Raw genomic sequence first — 20,569 nt, 5'->3', positions numbered from 1 at the left:
GCGGACGGCCGAGGACCAAGGATACGAGAAAAAGTGCATGTGTCTGCGCTATTTGCTATTTGCATGTGGCTCGCACTCGACTGATTCTCGGACCAGGATACGAAAACTGGGTGGCACTGTGTGTGTGTTCGTGTGTACTTGTGGATTTCTTGCCTTGCTCTTCCACTTGCTGCATATAGTTTAATTTTGAAAAGGATTCGTCTGCCGTTGCTAGAGCTCTGGCCTGGCCAAAAAGGACATCTCGCTCGCACCCAAGCCTTGGCCATCGCCCCCTCTCGCTCCGGCAGCAGGACATTTGCCGATGGAGGAGGCGAGTCCGTAAGTGGCCAGTAGTTGATGGTCGAAAATGCTGCGTCTGGTTGTCCTGGCTGCCAGGATGCCGGACTGCCGTGCTGCCGGGCTGCCGGGCTGCCGGGCTGCCGGGCTGCCAGGCTCCTCTTCAATTGTTTCAATTTCCCTGCTGCTGCCGCTTGCCTGCTGCCAAACCAAGGAGTTGGAGACCAAGGCGGCCAGCCTGCATTTGGCTTAGATTGGAAGGACAAATTCCAGGTCCAGCCCGGCCTGGCCTGGCCCGTTCTGCTGTGTCCTGTCCGCTTGCCTTCTTCTTACGCGGCATCCTGGCCAAAGACCAGTGTCACACACTCACACACTCACACACACCACACACACCACGCACACACACTCTGCCAGGTAAATGCTGCTGACAAAAGAGCCAGGAGTCCGCAGCCAAAGGGGTGGAGGCGCATTAAAACAAAGGAGCTACGAGCTCTCGAATATGCAAATCATAGGAACATAGAGGCAGCAGCTCGGAATAGAACAGAATACAACGATTGCATGAGTGCGAGGACACCCGTCGCAAGGAGGGCAGCGCAGGACGAAGGGACGAACTGGGTCCAAACAACTTGCGAGAGCTGCGGTTTTGTCCGCTCAAATCGCCTTAGCTTAGACAAAACTGCAGATAATGTCCAAGGAGGCGGGGTGCTCGGGTGAATCTAGGTAGCAAGGAGCTGCCTCTGCGACGGCGACTGCGAGTGCGGGCATCTTTCGGGACCGCCCAGGTCAGCGCGATTGCGGACAGCGGATTAGAGTGTCTCCAAGCGACGATGCCCGGCTTGACCATCTCAAAATATCTGTATATCAGGTGGAATGAAAAGGGACCTCATCCTTTATAGCCACAAAATAGTTTCAAATATCCATGTAAGCACGATATTGTAATAAAAGGGTTCTGTACTTTTCAAAATATTTGGTGTGTACAAATTATATCATCTGATATCACGCCATTGCCAACATTTTCCTGGATCCTTGTTATAAGTTTTCATTTTTGTGTATTATCATATTTAAATTAATTTTAAAAAACAAACTAAAGACTATGATCAGATCAGATAGAAATGTCCTCGCTAAGTACATTTTAAATTATGCCTCTTTCAAAAGACCCCGAAAAGCATGCAATACTTTTTTTAAGTATTATTACACCCAATAAACTCAAAAACAACCATTCTAAAGACATAAAGTCAAGGGTGGTTCTTGATAAAGACTTTCTCTGTAGAAGCAAAGATATTTAAACATTCCAAAACTAAAAACAATGCTTGTAAACACTCCTTTAGTACCAAAACCAGCTGACATATGTAGACTTTGGTAATCTTTTCCAACCATCAATGTCAATTGCGATTCAACTGATACCGCATTGAAAACCCAAAACCAAACTGATACTGATCGAAATCAAAGTAAATGATCGATGAGCTAATGGAAATGGGCAGCGGCGAAATCGTTCTACAGATGCAAGGTGCAAACGAGTGCGCCTCGAAGGATATATTCAAAGTAGACGTAGATCCCAGTGTGCATGTATAGCCGGGAGAAACGCACACAAACGCACAGAGAAGCCGTGTACACACATTTATCTTTTTGAAGGCAAACTGAAAATTTTGTTTTAGGAACAGTTATACAAAGACAATGTGTGAGAGGATGCAGATTCCCTGGGCCAGTGGGCGTGGGTGGATGGGAAGGGTGTGGGCCGGGGGTGTGGGTGTGCTGAAAATCAAGCGCACACGTCTTCGAGCATATGTACCCACACACTCGCACACACACACACACCCAGACAAACAAGGACCTATGCGTGTACATACAGCCAACAATCGGGGGTGACCAGCGTCCAGAGCCCAGTGCGCCTTCATCTTTCAATTCACGCGAAAATTTCCTTCGCACATCCAGAGGTGTGACATGAGGGGTTGAGGGGGGCAAGGGAAAGGGAGGGGGAGGGGCAGAGATTGGTAAGGGGAGGGGGTTTGATTTGGGAGTAGGGTGAAAGGACATCGCAGGACGAGACGAGGACGAGGACGACGGTGACAACGACGCGGCTTGGCCAGAGTCGGGGAGAAAGTGAATTGAGTTTAGTCGAGGACGACGAATTCGTAATTGTGCACACACACGCAGCCACATTAAGGCATCTCACACACACACACCACGTCCCGGAAAAGGGGGTTTTGACCATCCGAGGGGGTGGCAAGTGGGCGACTGCTGGGTGGCCAGGACGAAGGCGGTAAGGCAAGGAGCTGCAGATATGAGAGAAAGTCCGGCGGCCAAAGAGAGGACGAACGAAAATGGAAAATGTTGCCTTGGTGGACACAATGGACAATCGGTTGGTTGGACGGGTTGGCTTGGGCTGGGTTCCGCAGGATATTCGTGGCAGCGGGGGCTGGGGCCGGGGGGTTTTAGGTTGGCCGATGAAAATCTGAAGTATATATACCCAAAAACACACACACGCACACACACACACAGCCGCACGCACATTGGCATAAAGCAACAACTCTAAATTTTCGCAGCAGCAAAATTTACGCTAAAGATGCTGATGTGCCTGCGGATGCTAAGAAGAATGTCCGTCTGTGTGGGTAGCGTGTTGCCAAACCGCCTCAGTGTGTGTGTGTGTGTGTGCGTATCTGTGTGTGAGAGTCCTGCGAGTCCTGCGAGCTCGCTGCATATGTGTGTGTGACGAAATGAAGCGACCCGGGCAGGCTGCTTGGCTTTTTAGTGGCAAGGATATGTTTCTTGCCAATGCGGCCCCATGCCGGCCATCTGTAGTCCGTATTCCGTAGTCCTGCGTTATTGTTGCTCCTTGTTGTGTATACGCCTCTACTTATATGTACTATATCTTCGCCCCTGTATGGGTGTGCGTTTCGGACATGGATTCAAAAACCTTTCTTAGCGATTTCCCGAAAGGCAGCCACTAGCTGCTCTGGCGACACTGCTGCTGTCTTTTTCGTTGCCTCTGCGGCTGTCGCTGCTGTTGTTGTTGTTCTAGTTGTTGTTATTATGGTCAGTGGCCTCCGCCTCCGTGTTGGCCAGATACAATAGGGAAATAGGCAAGTTGGGCTGTGGGCCTGTGTGTGTGCTCTGCGCAAATGTTTTGCATAGCAACTACAAAGTCTACGACCTCAAATGCCTATGCGTGTGCACATTATATAAGATCGTAATCCCGGGGATATCCCACGATGGTGCAAATACTTGTCGGGATGTTCATCTCTTCCAACTAATCAAAATACTTTTTCCGGCTTGTGGATTGCTTGACAGTAAAGGCACCTCCAATAAACAAAGCATTCGGAAGCAAATGTATTTTATCAAAATATAAATTGTTTTAGAGCTTGAATAATTTTTACCAGAAACCTATTGTTTTTTTAGGTTTAGGTGATATTTTTTTATTTATATATTTACATATAACATTTTTACTAAATACATTTACTTATAATATATAATTAGGTTCTTCTTTTTGCATCTTGAACTTGGGCATATCTTTCCTTATTTGTTATTATAATATATTATATATATTTGACAACTTTAAGTCTAATATCTTCTAAATTATCATTACTACTTTGCCGACTAATAATTAAGTATATATTTATTGGATAATTATTAATTTAAATTATTTTCCCTATAAATATTCTTCGTTGAATATCGCTGTTCCCATAATGATTTCAATAGCCAGCTGAAAAAATGTTTATTCTTTAGCATAAATAATAGTTGAAATTTTTAGTATTTGATTAAGGAATTGTGAAATTTATTTTTAATGCGAAATAATTAATGACCCAATTATCATATTTATTGCATATCCATGGCACTTGATGTATGCATTTAGTGCGGACTGCGACAATTTGCGTTTATTTCGCCAACTGACGTTTGTAAGCCACAGCAATTTGAGCGAAGAAACCGATTAAAAAACCACCACGATATCTGTATCTTGTATCTTTTGGGTGCCGATCGAGAGACCGTTCGAGAATTCCGGTTCCTTCGGCGATCGCCGGTCACGCTCCAGCGAAAAGAGCGAAGAAAGCCGCTCTGTGGGACGGATTCGCCTTGTTTGTCGGTTGGGGGTTCCCCAGGGGGTCACCCCTTTGGGGTCACCACCCCCCCGCCGCCAAAACTTGGTTCGGGCGGCAAAAAGCCGAATGCGAAAGCTGCTCAGCTGGCCGCTCTCTCTCTCTCTAGCTCTCTCCTTGTCTCTTAAGGACGCGGCTCTTTGGCTGTCGGGCCTCGAAACGGACTCTTTGCTAACGGGCGCGAAAGAGAGGCGAGCCCACGTAATCTGCGATGAAGGCATGTATCAAAACAAAGCGAGGAAAACTGGCCACAATAACAACAGCGAAAGCAGCAACAACAGCAACAACTGCAGCACATGACAGCGGGAAAACTAACAGAATTATCAGCGGCGATAAAATGGAACCCCTACTGCGAAAATTAGACAAGGATTTTAGGTTTTTAACGTTCGCCAAGGAGATCCTTAATTTTTGGCCGTTCTCCGGCGTTTGAGGAAGCAGAGTATGGCTTCGCTAAACGCAGGCAAATACCTCCTGAGGTTACACAAAGTCTTACACTGGGAGAAAGGATCAAGGACCTTGATTCTCTATTACACATAATGTAAAGGACATGGAAGGACCTCTTTAAGCAAAGTGAATGCTTTCAAAAAGAAGTATGGGCTTAAGGAAATTTTTTCAGCTTAAATAAAATTTCAAAAATATCTAATACTTATATTTTTTAAAAAGAATTATGGATCTTTGTTAGCTTAAAAGGAATTTCATAAAAATCGTAGAATTTTATTTATTTATGAAACAAAATTTACTAAAATAATACATAAAATACCATATATAAAAACTATATATTACCTAAAATTTAATGAATTTAATTAATTTAATCAAAACCCCAAGCAAAATTAATATTTTGAGTATTCCAATAATCAAAATTGAAAATGCACAAATGCACTATAAGTGATCTTATCACCAAGTTTACTTTTGCACAAAATGTAATATTTCAGTTATTCTTCGTTTGTGGCTTTTTTATAGGACTAAATATTTAAAAGGATTGCTAGTTCCAGCATTAAATAATTTACAATTTTTTAATAAATATTATTTCAATTTTAACCTTATTTGTTTAAAAAGTTAATGGCTCTTTGGATTCTAAATATTTTCTTTTATTCTTACTTTCAATTATTTTTGATTATTTTCTCCCTTTTCTCTCAGTGCCCTCACACACACACGTGGGCGCAAGAAAGGAGGCCGAAAAGGATGTGCGTCTCTCAATCTCAAAAAGCCTAGCACGAGTATTGCGTCGTCTTCGTTGCACACAGCTGTGTGAGTGAGTGTGTATGCCAGTGCGGGTGTGTGTGTGCGTGTGAGTGGACACTGGCCTGTGGTTGGGCCGGCCAAAATGGCAAAATGCGAAAACTGCGAAAATGCGAAGAGGCCCAGCCAAAGCCAAAGGGGAGGCCTAAGCGAGAGGACTTCTTCTTCTTCTTCGCTGCCGCCGCTGTCGCCGTCGCCGTCGCCGTCTTGGCCGTTATTAATCATTGTACATTTGGCTGTCACCGAAAAAGGCCGCGAAATTGGCAAGGAAGAGAGAGAGGCGCAGGAGTGAAAGAGAGAGGGCATAGCGAGTAAGAGAAGGCGAGAGAGTGGGAAAGAGAGAGAGCGACTCACGCACACACCTACGTACGTGTGGGCACGTAAAAGAAACAAAACGACAACTACAACACAACTACCAAGGCAGACTGACCAGCACAGGACACAACCACCACTGAATACGTGTGTGTGTGTGCGTGTGAGTGAGAACGAAACGCCGCATTTCGTGGACGTGCGACTTTAAATTTCCCGTGACGTCGCAGCCGCCGCCGCCGCCGCCGTCGTCGTCGTCGCCGTGCGGAAATTCGCCGCGCTAAAATCAAAATTCACTCAAGTCCGCCGCGGTAGTTTGTCGCCGCACGCTAGCCGCTCAGGTTCGCACATATCCACGTCACAGCGACGCAGCGTCACAATATCACAATATCCTTCGACGAGCGCGAGAGAGAGGTCGCACCGCACGTCCTGTCGCAACTCGAGTGTCCTGCCACCGCCGAAACTCGCCCGCCACAGCGGTAAATAATCGCATCGCGAAAACAGTGTTAGATGGTGTCACTAAACTATCCATGTGAACTTAATGCATTGTGAACTATAAAATCGCTGGACGAGTTCAAGCAAAAAACAAGCTCAAATAGCTGTGCTATTGAGGCCAACTGAGCCGCTTCCGAGTTTCTCCCGCCTTCGCTGGAAGAAGGCCCCCGATCACTTTTCGCCCCGGAAGTTTACTAAAAGGTTGGTATCTGTTCTAACAAGTGATAAGGCAATTATGAAGGTGCTTTTGTGACCATGTCTGGGCAATGTTTTGCTCGGAAATTGTTTATAAAGTGCTGGGAAGAATCCCAAGGATATAATTATGACAGCATTTAGGATTTCAAAATGTAAACAATTTTATGCAAAGGTGCCTCTATAGGAGTTAGATTTCCTATAAAAATTCAAGATATTAGACTTTATTTTATAAACAAGAACCATGTGTAAAGTGATTTATCTTTGTTTTGTTATAGATAACTTTGTATTTTTGAAATGAAAGAGGTTTTAATGATATCTTAATATGACAGTATTTAAATACTCTTTAAATATTTTGTATTTATTTTAATTGCAATAAAAGCGTCACATAAAAGTCAAGTTGAGTTTTCTAAAATTATATTTTAACTGTCGATATGTTCTAGAACACTATGTTATAATAACATGGTTGCGTTTAAAAAATTGTTAATAAAAGTATATGTTCAGGATTATATACATACATAAATTCCATTGTTCATATGTCCTAATTTACGTATAGGTATATACTTCTCTAATCAGCACAAGTTTTCCATAAATTAAATTGTAAAAAGTCCTAAACTTAATAAATATTAACGGAACACTCCTTAAAGCACTTCGTATACTTTGTTACTGAAGGACAATCATATAAGCCCCTTGAGGTATGCAACATATTTTTATAGTGTGTTACATTGCGTTTATTTCAATATTTGTCTGTAATGTTTTCTCATCACGTTACTTTTTTCAAATTGTTGTATAGCCCTAATTTAGTTATATATATTTAGTTATATACACTCTGTAATTTAAGGTTGGTCAGGATTCGTCCTATGTTCTGAATACGGAAATGAAAGACTCTAGGCAGTAAGGAAGTCTTGTGTTGTTAATCGCCGCAAAGTATGCAATGAAATGTTATTTTTACTTTATGCCTTCTGGAATCTTACTATTATTCAGATTTTAATGTTTTTACTGGCATTTTTACCCACTGTTTTTTTTACTTTTTCATTTATTTAAGAGGTTTAAGTTAACATATTAAATATTTAAAACTTTAAAGTCGAGCAAATGAAAGGAATATTTTTTTATGAGTTTAAATTTGTTCAAGGTATAAAATATTGAAGTTATTATCATAAATATATACATATATGCGTTTTATGAATTTCAAGTTTGTTCAAGGTATAAAATATTGTAGTTATTATCATAAATATATACATATTTACGTTTTATGAATTTCAAGTGTTTCAAGCCAAGCAAAGTTATAATATCAAATTGAACCTTTCTGCACACAATATTAATTTAAAAACAATCAACTGATATGATCTATGAACCTGAATCATTTCAAAAGGTTTGAAGAGCACTATTACGAAGGATATTACGAAGGAATATTAATTTAAAAACAATCAACTGATATGATCTATAAACCTCAATCATTTTAGGATGTCTGAAGAGCACTATTACGAATGAACATAAAAAGATTGTTCTAGAAATAAAAGCATCTTTGAAACCAATATACTAGCCAGCTGGTAACATTGGTATTTATAATTTCCGCATTCACAAGTAACCGATTTCCATTAAGGACTCACTAAGGGCTGCCAAAAGTTAAATAGGTAGATTCCCCGCCATCCGCTGCCATAATCCAGCATACCATTAATCGGGCTAATCACAACGAGAAACGCACAACAAAAAGGTGCGATAGCGCTTTAAGCCACATAGATCATCGGTTCCAACAGGTCCGAAATTACAGCAGACACATGGCTTATTTGCACACACATAACTGCGGTGTGCGGGGCATCCCAGACAGTCGCACACACAGTCGCACGGAGGAAAACAAACACAATTGGGTTCAGATTCAGAACGAAACCGAGGCAACTTTTTCTTTTATCTGCGGAATTCTTACTTCTATTTGTTGGCTCTTTTTGTGCTTTATTTCCTTTTGCATTAGCACAAACGAGTGGAGCTATCAAACGCTTGCACATATTAGTGCTAGTTTCAGTCGTTGACCTCCATTTGCCAGACTTCCCTGACCCCCAGCCCACCCACACCCAGTCGAACCTACTTGGTGTCCTTGCCACATGCACTGCCCCTGTGTGTCTGTGAGTGAGTTCAATACGAGGCGAAAAGAAACGAAAAAATAGTAAATACAATAAAATTATAATTGTATATAGGAAAATCAGAAGCTCTTAGCCCGCACACACACACACACACACACACACACACTCGCACGGAGTCGAATGGCCAGACGCTGGGCCATTACAGACATACAGACGAGTATGCCATTCCGGCATACGTATGTCCTGTCGTCGGTTAGGTGTGTGTGGGTAAGTGTGCATGTGTGCACAGCAGACACAGACAGACCCCCCCCCCCCCCCCACACACACACTCACACACACACTGACAAACTTGGTGTAATTCTTTTATATTTATTTCTTTCATCTTTTTCTGTTGTTACTAGATTTTTTACACACTTCTCACTGTCCCAGTTCGGTTCGTGAAAAGTTTAATGGCGAGCCGGCTAGGACAAGGACGGACTGCTACTGGGCACTGGGCACTGGGGAACCCCCTTTCGAAAGCGAAAGTAAAAATTCTTTTCCTTCTGCCCCATCCGACTCCCAATGCTGAATGGCCAAAGACCTTGTAATTTTTATACAGCTGTAAAAGTTTTATTCGATATGTGTTTGGGTGCAGGTTGCTCTGAATCTCTGGATCCGGGGGCTGTGTGTTTATGGGGTGTCAGGATGCTCGGGTGTTAGGTGTTAGGTGTTTATATGAACCACCGTCGACACAGTTATTTGCTGCTCTATTGGTTATGAGTGGGTCTTCGCCTGGGGGCCATGGTCGGGGTGACCACCTGCATAAGTATGCATTAAACCGCATGTTCAACCAGCTGTCAAGAGCCTGAATGGTAGCAGAGCTTGTGAATGAAGTTAATCATTCAAAAGTTAATCAATAAGGTTTTTGCAATTGCATGGTAATGGGCCTAGTGATGTTGGAGTTGTAGGGTTAATTTCATACTCATAATTAAATAAATTCACATGTTAGGTAGATAATACTGCAGTTACTCCATTAAAAATAAAAAAATGATGCATTTTTGTAAACAGCATTACGATAATGAAAGAAATTCACTTGTTAGGTAGATAATACTACAGTTGCCCCTTTACAAATTTAAAAAAAGTATGCATTTTTTAGTTTTATATTTGATTAAAAATTCCACAAAGTTTTTATGTCGATTCAAGATTCTGGTAACTGATACTTTGGCTTTTCAATTTTTTCATATGTAAATTGTAAGTATCTTTTGTCATAACTTTTGTTTATTTATCCTTATAACACTGCTATAAAATTGTCAGACTTTTTGCTATTTAAATGTTAAGCACCTTTGGTCATATCTTCCGTTTCTGTGATCTTAAAATAATCGAAATTACATCTTATCCTTATAACACTACCATGTCTGGCTAATGAATACGAAAAGGTTTTGTCACATTTTAAAAAGGTAAGAAATATCAAAATAATTCCACATTATTTAGAAACCTGATAACCCGCTTTATAAGACCATGCATCGCAAATATTTTGCCTAGCAATGCGCTGGCTCCCCCAACTTAATCCGAGTCATGTACTCCTGTTTGCTTGGGCGACCAACTCGAGGAGATAAGTCCAGTGATTCAGGGACCTCCAATTAATATTTGGCAACGTGTAAACTCCAAGCCAAGGGGCCAAGACGTGCGTTTTGTAAACAGCATTGCGATGGATGGCCAAACGAAAGACTCCACCAGTTTGGCAACAAGCTCTCTCTTAATTCTCTTGCCTTTCTCTTGCCCAGCCCTCTCTTCGCTCTGCCACAAGGCACACACAGACCTGAGTTCCTTGTGTAATCGCAGGCCGTATATACAGATACGGATACATAGATACATGTGCAGGCAAAGAAATCATGTGTCAGTCATGCGCAAAACGTGTTTTTCATTTTAAAATTGCACCACGGGGCGAGCTCTTTTGCATGCCTCACTTTCCGGAGAGATGGAGGCGGAGCAAATTGCGGCTCGCTCAGGTTTTGCTGGCCACCACACCGAACACTCCACTTCACTTGGCCAGCAAAAAGTCTTGAGAAGTCGCCCGCCGCTGCACCTGCCTTCAGATACATTCAAGTTTTTCGGGTGAATGTGTGGCGGGAAAGGGGGTGGTGGTGGTGCAGGGAAGATGGCCTGGGAAGGCGCAACAGGCGTGCTTGGCATTGGCATGGTTGCGGATCCACGTCCAGATCCAGAGGCACGGCCACGGCCCGAACTCGGGGGATGTTCTGCGCTGCAGCGCCAAGTGGCCCGAAACAGGTAAACAAGTTATAAATTTGCGGGCTCGGCGATGTCGGCGATGTCGGCGACTCGGCAAAGTTCGGCCGACGAATGGCTTGTTCTTGTTGCTTATTCGTGGCTCGCGTGGCGCGCTGCATTTTGGAGCAGGCGCGTCGCGGCGCGAAGGCAACGCACCAATTAGCATATTCCATTGTCTCCCCGTATACACACACACACACACACACACAAGCGCACCCGCACACACAGATACACGGGCGAGTCCTTTTTGCAAATTGGGCATCCTTCGTGCGCCGAGCGAAATGAAAAAGAGGCAAGTCAAGGCAAGGGGCGTGCCGCAGCTCATTTGCCTGCAAGAGCGTAGAGAGAGACTTTGTCATCTTGGGCGGCCAGCCAGCTATACCTATGTATACAGATACAGATATAGCGCTAGCTGGAGATATAGATATAACCATGGATGGGTGGTCCACCCACACGTATACGCAATGTAGCGCATACGCCCGGCTGTGCGGTTTATTTACACCGCGACTTGTCTGTAAAACTTTAAAGCGCGCGGCGATTTTATTGGAGCCCCGTGCGAACATGCGAACGGGCACCCACCACCCCCGGGGGAGACCCCTTTGGAGCACCGCCACCCAACCCCACCCGGGTGAAACCCATCCACCGCCCCCCACCCCTTGGAAAGTACATGGACGCGCATTCGCTGTTCACCGGAGCACATATATACCGCTATGTGCTCTGCAGCTGGCGAATGGGAACGCATCGGCATGCCGTGCGATTTGCGATATGGCAAGTGTGTCACGGTAATTAATGAAGGACTTCTTGTTCTCGCTATCCTTGCAGGCGCCAAGCTGTTCGACAACGGCCTCAAGTTGGATATTTCCAGCTACCCCCACATGAACATCCGCATGGGCACCAAGGGCAAGCGGCCCCTGCGGAGCCTGACGCCCCGCGACAAGATCCATGCCATCCAGAGGATCCACGATGGCGAGTCCAAGGCCTCGGTGGCCCGGGACATCGGTGTGCCCGAGTCGACGCTGCGTGGCTGGTGCAAGAACGAGGACAAGCTGCGCTTCATGTCCAGGCAATCGAACACGGACAACCTGTGCGCCGACTCCCTGGGCGACAAGATGGATGGCGGCGCAGGAGGAGGCGGCGGACTCCTGGGTCCGCCGGAGAAGCGCCAGCGACTGGAGGCCGCCCTGCCCCTGAACTTCTCCAACAAACTGAAGTTCGATGAGCTGGCCTTTAAGCGATCTCCGCTCAATGGCCTGGACTACAGTACAAACAAGAACCTGGCTGATCTCGGCTACAATGGCCTGCCCGTCGACTATGCGGCCTTCAATGGCGGGGTCAAGGCCAAGGTCTTTGGTGCCGACATCAACCGACCCGCCGCCGCCGATCCCTCCCTGAACGCCATCAGTCCGCTCTCCAGCTTGACGCACCTCTCGGGTCTCACGGGCATATCGCAATCCCCGCTGGCGATCAGCTTCAACGAGCTGACCACAAACCTCAACCTGCTGGCCCAGCTGAATCCCGGCCTGGCTGCCATGTCGGGTCTGCAGAGCTTCCCAGCGGGCGCTGGTAACCTGAGGAACCAGAAGCCCAGCGGCCAGACGCCCCTCCAGGTGCAGAGCCCCAGGAGCGACAGTGGAGATCGTGGGGCGGCGGCGGCGGCGGCGGCGCAGGGTTTGTCGGTGAAGAACTGGGCCAAACAGAAGCAGCCGGCCGACAGCCAGGGCAGCCTGAATCTGAGCATCAAGAACGAGGGGAAGGCGGGCGGTGACATCAAGAGTCCGAGTCCCTCGCTGGCTCCCTCGCAAATGGCCGGTGGCCCCATGACGCTCTCCAATCTGGCCGAAGATCCCTTGCTCTACTGGCTGAAGTCCCAGCAGACCATGTTGGGCCTGAATCCCCTCTATCCGCCCACCATTCCCATGGGCGTGACCAGTCCCCCCATACGCTCCTCCACGCCACAGCACATGAGCCAGCTGGCCCAGACTCCGCCGATACCCTCGGCACCGCTGACACCGTCGTCCACACCCTCGGGCAGCCTGGACGAGAAGAATGCGGCGTGGTACAACTGGTGCAAGGCCTTCGGGGCCAGTCTGCACACCCTGAATCCCAATGCCGCCACCCTGGCCGCCCTGCAAGCCAACCAGATGCAGCAGCAGGTGGCCACCTCGACTGCCGAGGGCGGAGGATCGATGAGTGATCCCTCGAACATCCTGTACTCGCATCTCACCAAGGAGACGGAGACGCCCTCGGTGCGGAGTCTGTCCTCCAACGAGCAGAATGCCGAAGCGGATGGTGAGGCCACCGAACCGGATCTGGATGGGGAGGTGGAGGCGGGAGTAGAAGCCTCTGGCAAGCCAGAGGATCTCTCGGCTGCCGGCAAGGTGATGACCCCCTCCCAGAGTCCCATTGCCCATTCCCCACCCGGCAGCAGAAGTCCCGAACCGCTGGCGAAGACCAAAAACCCAGAGACCCCGAATCCCACAAGCGACTGCAAAAAGATCCTCGACAATATGCTCTTCAAGATGGGCGGCCTGGAGGCCAGCACCCCACCAGAGCAGGGATCCGAGTCCGAGGGCAGCTTCCAGGACACCAGCAATCCGCATACGAACAATAACGATGTCAGTGCCAGCAATAATAATAACAATAATAACTCCAACAAAACGGACGAGGAGGAGAAGGCCAAGTATCTGGACTGCTCGGGGGATGATGAGGATGTGGAGGCCATCAGGCATGGCGAGAAGTTCCTGCAGTGGCTGGAGAACTGCAGCAATCCCCGGGTGACGGCGGTGCAGCTGATGCAGCTTCGATTCCTGATAGCCGCCATCAAGTCGGGCAATGAGACGCAGCTGGTGGAGAAGCCCTGCTTGCAGGAGGATGCGGAGGAGAACGCCGAGGAGGAGGGCAGCAGCCGGGGCAAGAGTCGCCGGCGCAAATAGGAAAAGCCAAAGTTGGCGCCCACGGAGCCAGCCACGGATATAGCGGATAACCCAAGCAATGCCCAGGGATCAGGTGCCCCGGATGCCACCGAGGTGGCTTCGGCGCGGTGCCACCTGTATCCACCGGCCGTCTACCGATCCTCGGCCACCCTACTCAGCTCACTGTTCTTCCCCCCCTACGAATTTGTACATTGTGACCTCGACGATGACCCGGACGACTGCCAGATCACGGGCGAGTACCAGTACGACGAACTGAGCTCCAGCAGTTAGACCCGCGAAGACCAGACCAGACCAGAGCAGACCAGACTAGACTACTTAGAGGACTGGACTCCACTGAATTTATCTCCTAGCTGTGAACAACCTATCGAGCATACTTTCAGTCTCTCTCTTTCAATTCCATTGTATTAATTAATTCATGAATTAATCGTACGGTTAATGTGTATATATCGAGAATCTCTATTTGTAGCTATTATGCATTTCTTTTCGCCGCAAAAACAAACGAAAATGAAAAGGAAAACAAGCGACTGTGTTTTGTGTTTTAACCCCATTGCATTCTAGACAAAATGTTATAGCCTTTATTTTTTGTTACGAAACAACCTTTTCGAACTGCAAGGTGTGTTGGCGCGAATGACATGCATTTGATATCAAACGTTTTTAAATTTCGTATATTAATAACTATGAAAATGTGCTCAAGAGAATTTTCTTAATTCGAAATTAATGCGATATTTAAATAAAACATTTACAAATTTAAATGTAATTTTAAATACATGTTCAATAAAAATAATTAGATAATTTTTATGAAACTCTTAGAAGTGTTGTCGTCTTTATTCGACCTTTGGGTAATTCACAGGTGCGTATCTCTCCGTTTTAGAATGGGAACCAAAAACTAAACTTCATAACTTTTGTGCCGATTTCCCAATTTAGACGTGGGATAACTTGTGGAGAAATTCTCTAATATTCTACATTAAAATATATTTATTTAAAGAGGGTCCAAAATTTAACCCATTTTCATGTTTGATTTTTTCAAAATTCCAAAACTGCACTTCCATATTCCAAAACTTTTGTTTCTTACTGACGATTTTGACGTAGGATATCTTTATGAGTTTGTGTTGGAATTCTCTAATAATCTACGTTAAAATATTTGTCTTTGGAGACGGTCAAAATTTTAGCCCATTTTCATGTTGGATTTTTGCGTATTTCCAAGGGCTTCCAAATATTGCTATGCCCCAAAACTGCACTTCTAGAACTCATAACTTGAGTTATATTATTCCGATTTAGACGTGGAATGCCTTTATGAGTTTGTGTTGGAATTCTCTAACAAAGTGCATTAAAATATTTGTCTTTGGAGATGGTCAAGATTTTAGCCCATTTTCATGTTGGATTTTTGCGTATTTCCAAAGGCTTCCAAATATTACTAGGCCCCAAAACTGCACTTCTAGAACTCATAACTTGAGTTATATTATTCCGATTTAGACGTGGGATGCCTTTATGAGTTTGTGTTGGAATTCTCTAACAAAGTGCATTAAAATATTTGTCTTTGGAGATGGTCAAAATTTTAACCCATTTTCATGTTGGATTTTAGCGTATATCCAAAGGCTTCCAAATATTACTAGGCCCCAAAACTGCACTTCTAGAACTCATAACTTGAGTTATATTACTCCGACTTAGGCGTGGGATACCTTTATGAGTTTGTGTTGGAATTCTCTAACAAAGTGCATTAAAATATTTGTCTTTGGAGATGGTCAAAATTTTAACCCATTTTCATGTTGGATTTTTGCGTATTTCCAAAGGCTTCCAAATATTACTAGGCCCCAAAACTGCACTTCTAGAACTCATAACTTGAGTTATATTAGTCCGACTTAGGCGTGGGATACCTTTATGAGTTTGTGTTGGAATTCTCTAATAATCTACGTTAAAATATTTGTTTTTAGAGGTGGTCAAAATTTTAGCCCATTTCCATGTTGGATTTTAGCGTATTTCCAAAGGCTTCCAAATATTACTAGGCCCCAAAACTGCACTTCTAGAACTCATAACTCGAGTTATATTGTTCCGATTTAGACGTGGGATGCCTTTATGAGTTTGTGTTGGAATTCTCTAACAAAGTGCATTAAAATATTTGTCTTTGGAGATGGTCAAAATTTTGACCCATTTTCATGTTGGGATTTAGCGTATTTCCAAAGGCTTCCAAATATTACTAGTCCCCAAAACTGCACTTCTAGAACTCATAACTTGAGTTATATTACTCCGACTTAGGCGTGGGATACCTTTATGAGTTTGTGTTGGAATTCTCTAACAAAGTGCATTAAAATATTTGTCTTTGGAGATGGTCAAAATTTTGACCCATTTCCATGTTGGATTTTAGCGTATTTCCAAAGGCTTCCAAATATTACTAGGCCCCAAAACTGCACTTCTAGAACTCATAACTCGAGTTATATTGTTCCGATTTAGACGTGGGATGCCTTCATGAGTTTGTGTTGGAATTCTCTAACAAAGTGCATTAAAATATTTGTCTTTGGAGATGGTCGAAATTTTAACCCATTTTCATGTTGGGATTTAGCGTATTTCCAAAGGCTTCCAAATATTACTAGTCCCCAAAACTGCACTTCTAGAACTCATAACTTGAGTTATATTACTCCGACTTAGGCGTGGGATACCTTTATGAGTTTGTGTTGGAATTCTCTAACAAAGTGCATTAAAATATTTGTCTTTGGAGATGGTCAAAATTTTGACCCATTTCCATGTTGGATTTTAGCGTATTTCCAAAGGCTTCCAGTACTGGGCCCCACAACTGCACTTCCAGATTTCATAACTTTTGTTATTGAATCTTGATTTAGACGTGGGGTACCTCCTTGAATTTGTGGAAGAATTCTCTAACACTGTACGTTAACATTTATTTATTTGACAAGATTATAAAATTTAACCCCTTTTCATATATATTTTGTTTTTATTTCCCCTGGCGCTAAGAAACACTGACAAATTTGGCATTTATAAGCCAAGCAAACTTACCAAATTAATTGGATCCTCTAGAGGCTCATACTGAATAAAATCGGCGACAAACTTGGCAATTTCCTCAACACTTGATATGAGTTGCGTGTAAATAAACGCCGTTGGCCTGATGGTGGTGCAAACGAATTTCTGTAATGCGGTTAAGAGGGGCAATTTATCAAAACATTAACATGTGGCAAAGAACGTGGGGAGGACTTTACCTGAACCTTGCATTCATTGGGCAAAGCCAAGACCATCGCCCGTCTCTTTGGGTAACTGAGGACCAATTGCTTCCGGAAGTTCTCGGCATAAAGCAGAAGCAGGCGCTCTTTGGGCGACAGGGTATAGTACGAGGGGGGATAGCACTGGGGACTGTTTTCAAACTCCTCGGTTGTCTCGGGAAAAGACAAATCGATCTTGCCGATATTCAGAGCAGCCTCTCCCTCGGACAAACTGAATTCACTAGACTTCATTTCCTCCATTTCCGGCTCGTACTCGCCCTCCATCTCATCATCGAAATCGGACTCCTCAACCTGGGAGCGCCTCAGTTCGTCGATTTCTTTGAACTTGGCACTATGACGCGTTGGGTCGATGTTGCTGACCACCTTCTTGTACTTCTGAAATATAACTTTCGGCATTTTGGCGTGGTAACAGTTGCCGGCTATTCGAAACAAATAAACAAGAACGTCGTTTCTATAACTACGATGTATGTGGAAAAGTATATTTTTCAAAACGCCCGGCTGTGACAGAAATTAAATAGAGTGTTGCTGGTGAAGATTGAAGTAGAATATGAATAACGCTGGACCTAATGTAGTAAATAAATTAAATGAATTTTATAAACAGTAGTTCTGGTGGCAACTATTTTTAAATTACCAACTTAGTTTTTCGTGGTTTGTGTTTGTGGAAAAATCTTAGAAGCATGTTTCGTTTGTTTCCATTTCCGGTTCGCGTCTTTGCTAAATTCCAGCTAATCAGCGACACCTGGCGTTACTTTAAATAACTATAAAGTAAGATACAAACGGCAAAGCAGTGGAAAACCTTTTGATGTAATGTATTTTGAGAGGCTCTTTGCGAGGCTCATTGCGGGGCTCATTGCGAGTCTTATTGAGAGGCGTGTGACGGGTAAAATTAGCTAACTCAAATGAATCAAATAATAAACACAATAATAATAATAAATGGCAAGAGATTACAGTATTAGGCAAGGGGAAAAAAATAAAATGAAAGATTATTTATAAGTCCCTTTTATAAGTTTGCAGAAGAATGGCTAAGTTTGGTCAAAAGTTTGGAGCTTATTTATGTGGACGCTTGTAATTCTAATGGATTCATGGACATCTCGAAAACAGCAAGAGCTATACTAGGCGTACGAATAAAGAAGACTTACTCTTACTAACAAAAATCTATACTACGCTTATAGAACACAAAATGTTAAAATGTATTCTAAATATTTAAAAGTTATAAGTTACTAAGTTCATTTCCGATCGATAATTACAGAGTTTTACATAAGAAGTTAACGTCAGAGAACTTCTAATGACGCATTGACTTTTAAAATTATTAAAAGATTAAAGTCTTGTTTTTCATGTAAAATCTTCATAAAAAAAAGGAAATCAATTAAAATGGTCTAAAATAAGTGGTAAACCTTTTTAAACATATACTAACATAGATATTTAAAAATGTTTGCTTAGCGATGGTAAGCTAAAATGCACTCATAAATAGTTTTTACCCACAAACATTTTTTTATATTAAAAAACATATTGCTCCCAAAACATGCTGGTTAATGGCAATTATTTGAACTGTAGATATTACATAATTAGGCGTCGGACATGCGGCTCTCAAAGCCTGCTGTCCGCAGATGGCAGTGGTGGCACATTTTTTGAGCACCAACCCCCTCGTCGGCATGCACCGCAAATTGCATTTGCATTATTTATATTGCATCAATAAAACCCGCATTCAGGAATAATTAGCGAAAAACTTGTCGAGCTGTCGAGCAGCGGAGAGACCAGCGGATCGAGATCGGCGCAGTTGATCCGTTTATGGCTGGCGCTAGGATTTATTTGTACTTCCTTTCGCATTTGAAAGGCGAGCGTCTACCTGGCCGCCTGGCAGCCTGGCAACCTGGCAACCGTACATTCATGAAACCATTTGGCGCTTTTAAGCGACTCAATTACGCACTTTGATTCCCACATTGGCCAGCAGTCGCCTGCAGTCGTTGGGTGTCGCCCCTGCCATGCATCCGTCCCCTTCCCGCTCGTCCTGCGGCAGGAAGGACCTGCCTACCTGGCCGGCGTCTGAGGCAAGATGCGTAAGCACTAATTTTTGTGTGCTGCACTCAGTTTGCCGTTTAATTGCCGCGGCTCGCGCTAAGTGTTCCCTAGAAAAACAAAGAGCAGCGCGGCGTTCAATCAAGCACATGTCGTCCTGTCCTGACTCCTTGTAGTCCTGGCCAGGGCGCAGGCGCCCCGGATGTCTCGAGTGTCAAGCGCCGTTCGTTGGCAGCCTTTGTCTGATTATCGCAGCCACGCAACGCTGATGTGCGGTTATGTCAATTAACGCGGATCAGCAGCGCAAGGGACCTGGCCATATAAGAGGCAGCTCCTGGACGCCGAGGACATCACATTCGCCTCAGCCACCAAACAAAGCACATCGATCCTCAAAATGCAGTTGGGCAAAGCTATCGTTCTGCTGCTGCTCACCGTCCAGCAAAGCTGCCTGGCCCTGTACATCAAGAGCGTGGAGAAGAGTCCTGCCAAGACCGGCGCCCAAGACGACTGGGGAGTCTTCAAGAACACTCTAGGACTAAGCCAAGAGAAGGGTAAATTACCACATAAAAGCAAACGCTTAAAACACTTACTAACCTTACATGTTTTCTCTCTCTTTAGTTGAGCTCCTAAAGTCGCAAAAGGATCAGCAGGGCACCAAGGAGCTGCTCAATCGGTTTATCCTGGAGAACCCCAAGGCCCTGCCCAAGGCCAAGAAGCAGCCCGACCAATTTCTGGCCGTCTACCGATCCATTCTCAAGAGACTCACCGCCTCCAAGCGCATGCTGAAAACCTCCCTGAACTTCGAGCTGGCCGACAAGCCGCGAAAGGAACTGAAGAGGCCACGCAGGAAGATCGCCGTCAAGATGGTCTCCGACATGCCATCCTGGAAAATCGAGAGTCTGCTGAACTCGTTCTATCTGAAGCACGGCATCCCCAGGAACGCCGAGGAGCACGAGTACCCCGATCTGGACATGGCCAGGGACACCGACTACGACTCCGATAACTTCTACGACGACGAAGGCGACGTTGGACTCACGGCCAAAACCAGGCAAAACACCGAGTATGGATCCTTCCAGGATCTGATTATGCAGGCCAAGATGAACGAGTGGGAGCGCGAGAGCGAGGAAACCAAGTTGCACAGCCCAGACAACGATGACTACATTTAGGGCCTCAAAATGTATCACACTATTGGGATGGAGGGCTGTGCAATAGAGGTTCATATGCTGGCATTGGACTTATCTTTACCTTAAAGTAGTTATTTATGCCAGAAGCGCTTTAATGTTAGGAATATCAAACCAAGACCTACTTTATATTTATTAAAATACCTATACTTTAAGATTTTTTTTCCAAATGAAAATAATTAATAAAGGAACAAGAAGTTAAGATATGAAATTATACAAGAAAAGGCTTGTTATTGTGGATAGTTTTGTTTAGGAATTCGGAGT

At 44.6% G+C, this 20,569-nt stretch overlaps 3 protein-coding genes across 3 annotated transcripts in view; 2 read left to right on the top strand and 1 right to left on the bottom strand.

Moving 5' to 3' along the window:
* Window positions 1-17,625, bottom strand: part of LOC108026414 (coiled-coil domain-containing protein lobo) — a 28,965-nt gene extending 11,340 nt beyond the window's left edge. The window contains exons 1-2 of the mRNA XM_017097342.3: window positions 17,088-17,625; window positions 16,888-17,016 (exon numbers count right to left, since the gene is read on the bottom strand). Coding sequence (XP_016952831.1) covers window positions 16,888-17,016; window positions 17,088-17,504 — 546 coding nt within the window. The 5' untranslated portion in view covers window positions 17,505-17,625. The remainder of the gene's footprint in view (window positions 1-16,887; window positions 17,017-17,087) is intronic.
* Window positions 6,156-14,693, top strand: LOC108026415 (protein distal antenna). The gene is made up of 2 exons (XM_017097343.3): window positions 6,156-6,611; window positions 11,771-14,693. Exon 2 carries the CDS (start codon window positions 11,824-11,826, stop codon window positions 13,879-13,881), a length of 2,058 nt encoding a protein of 685 aa, XP_016952832.1. The 5' UTR covers window positions 6,156-6,611; window positions 11,771-11,823; the 3' UTR covers window positions 13,882-14,693.
* Window positions 17,626-19,487: 1,862 nt separating the features above from the next.
* LOC108026098 (uncharacterized) lies at window positions 19,488-20,421 on the top strand. Its single transcript, XM_017096797.3, has 2 exons — window positions 19,488-19,675; window positions 19,743-20,421. The coding sequence occupies exons 1-2, from the start codon at window positions 19,519-19,521 to the stop codon at window positions 20,288-20,290; spliced, it is 705 nt and encodes a 234-aa protein (XP_016952286.1). The 5' UTR covers window positions 19,488-19,518; the 3' UTR covers window positions 20,291-20,421.
* The last annotated feature ends 148 nt before the right edge of the window (window positions 20,422-20,569 follow it).

The sequence above is a fragment of the Drosophila biarmipes genome, chromosome 3R (assembly GCF_025231255.1).
Source record: "Drosophila biarmipes strain raj3 chromosome 3R, RU_DBia_V1.1, whole genome shotgun sequence".
Lineage (NCBI taxonomy): Eukaryota > Metazoa > Arthropoda > Insecta > Diptera > Drosophilidae > Drosophila > Drosophila biarmipes.
The sequence above is the reverse complement of the archived record's forward strand: the minus strand, read 5'-3'. Positions and strand labels throughout refer to the sequence as shown.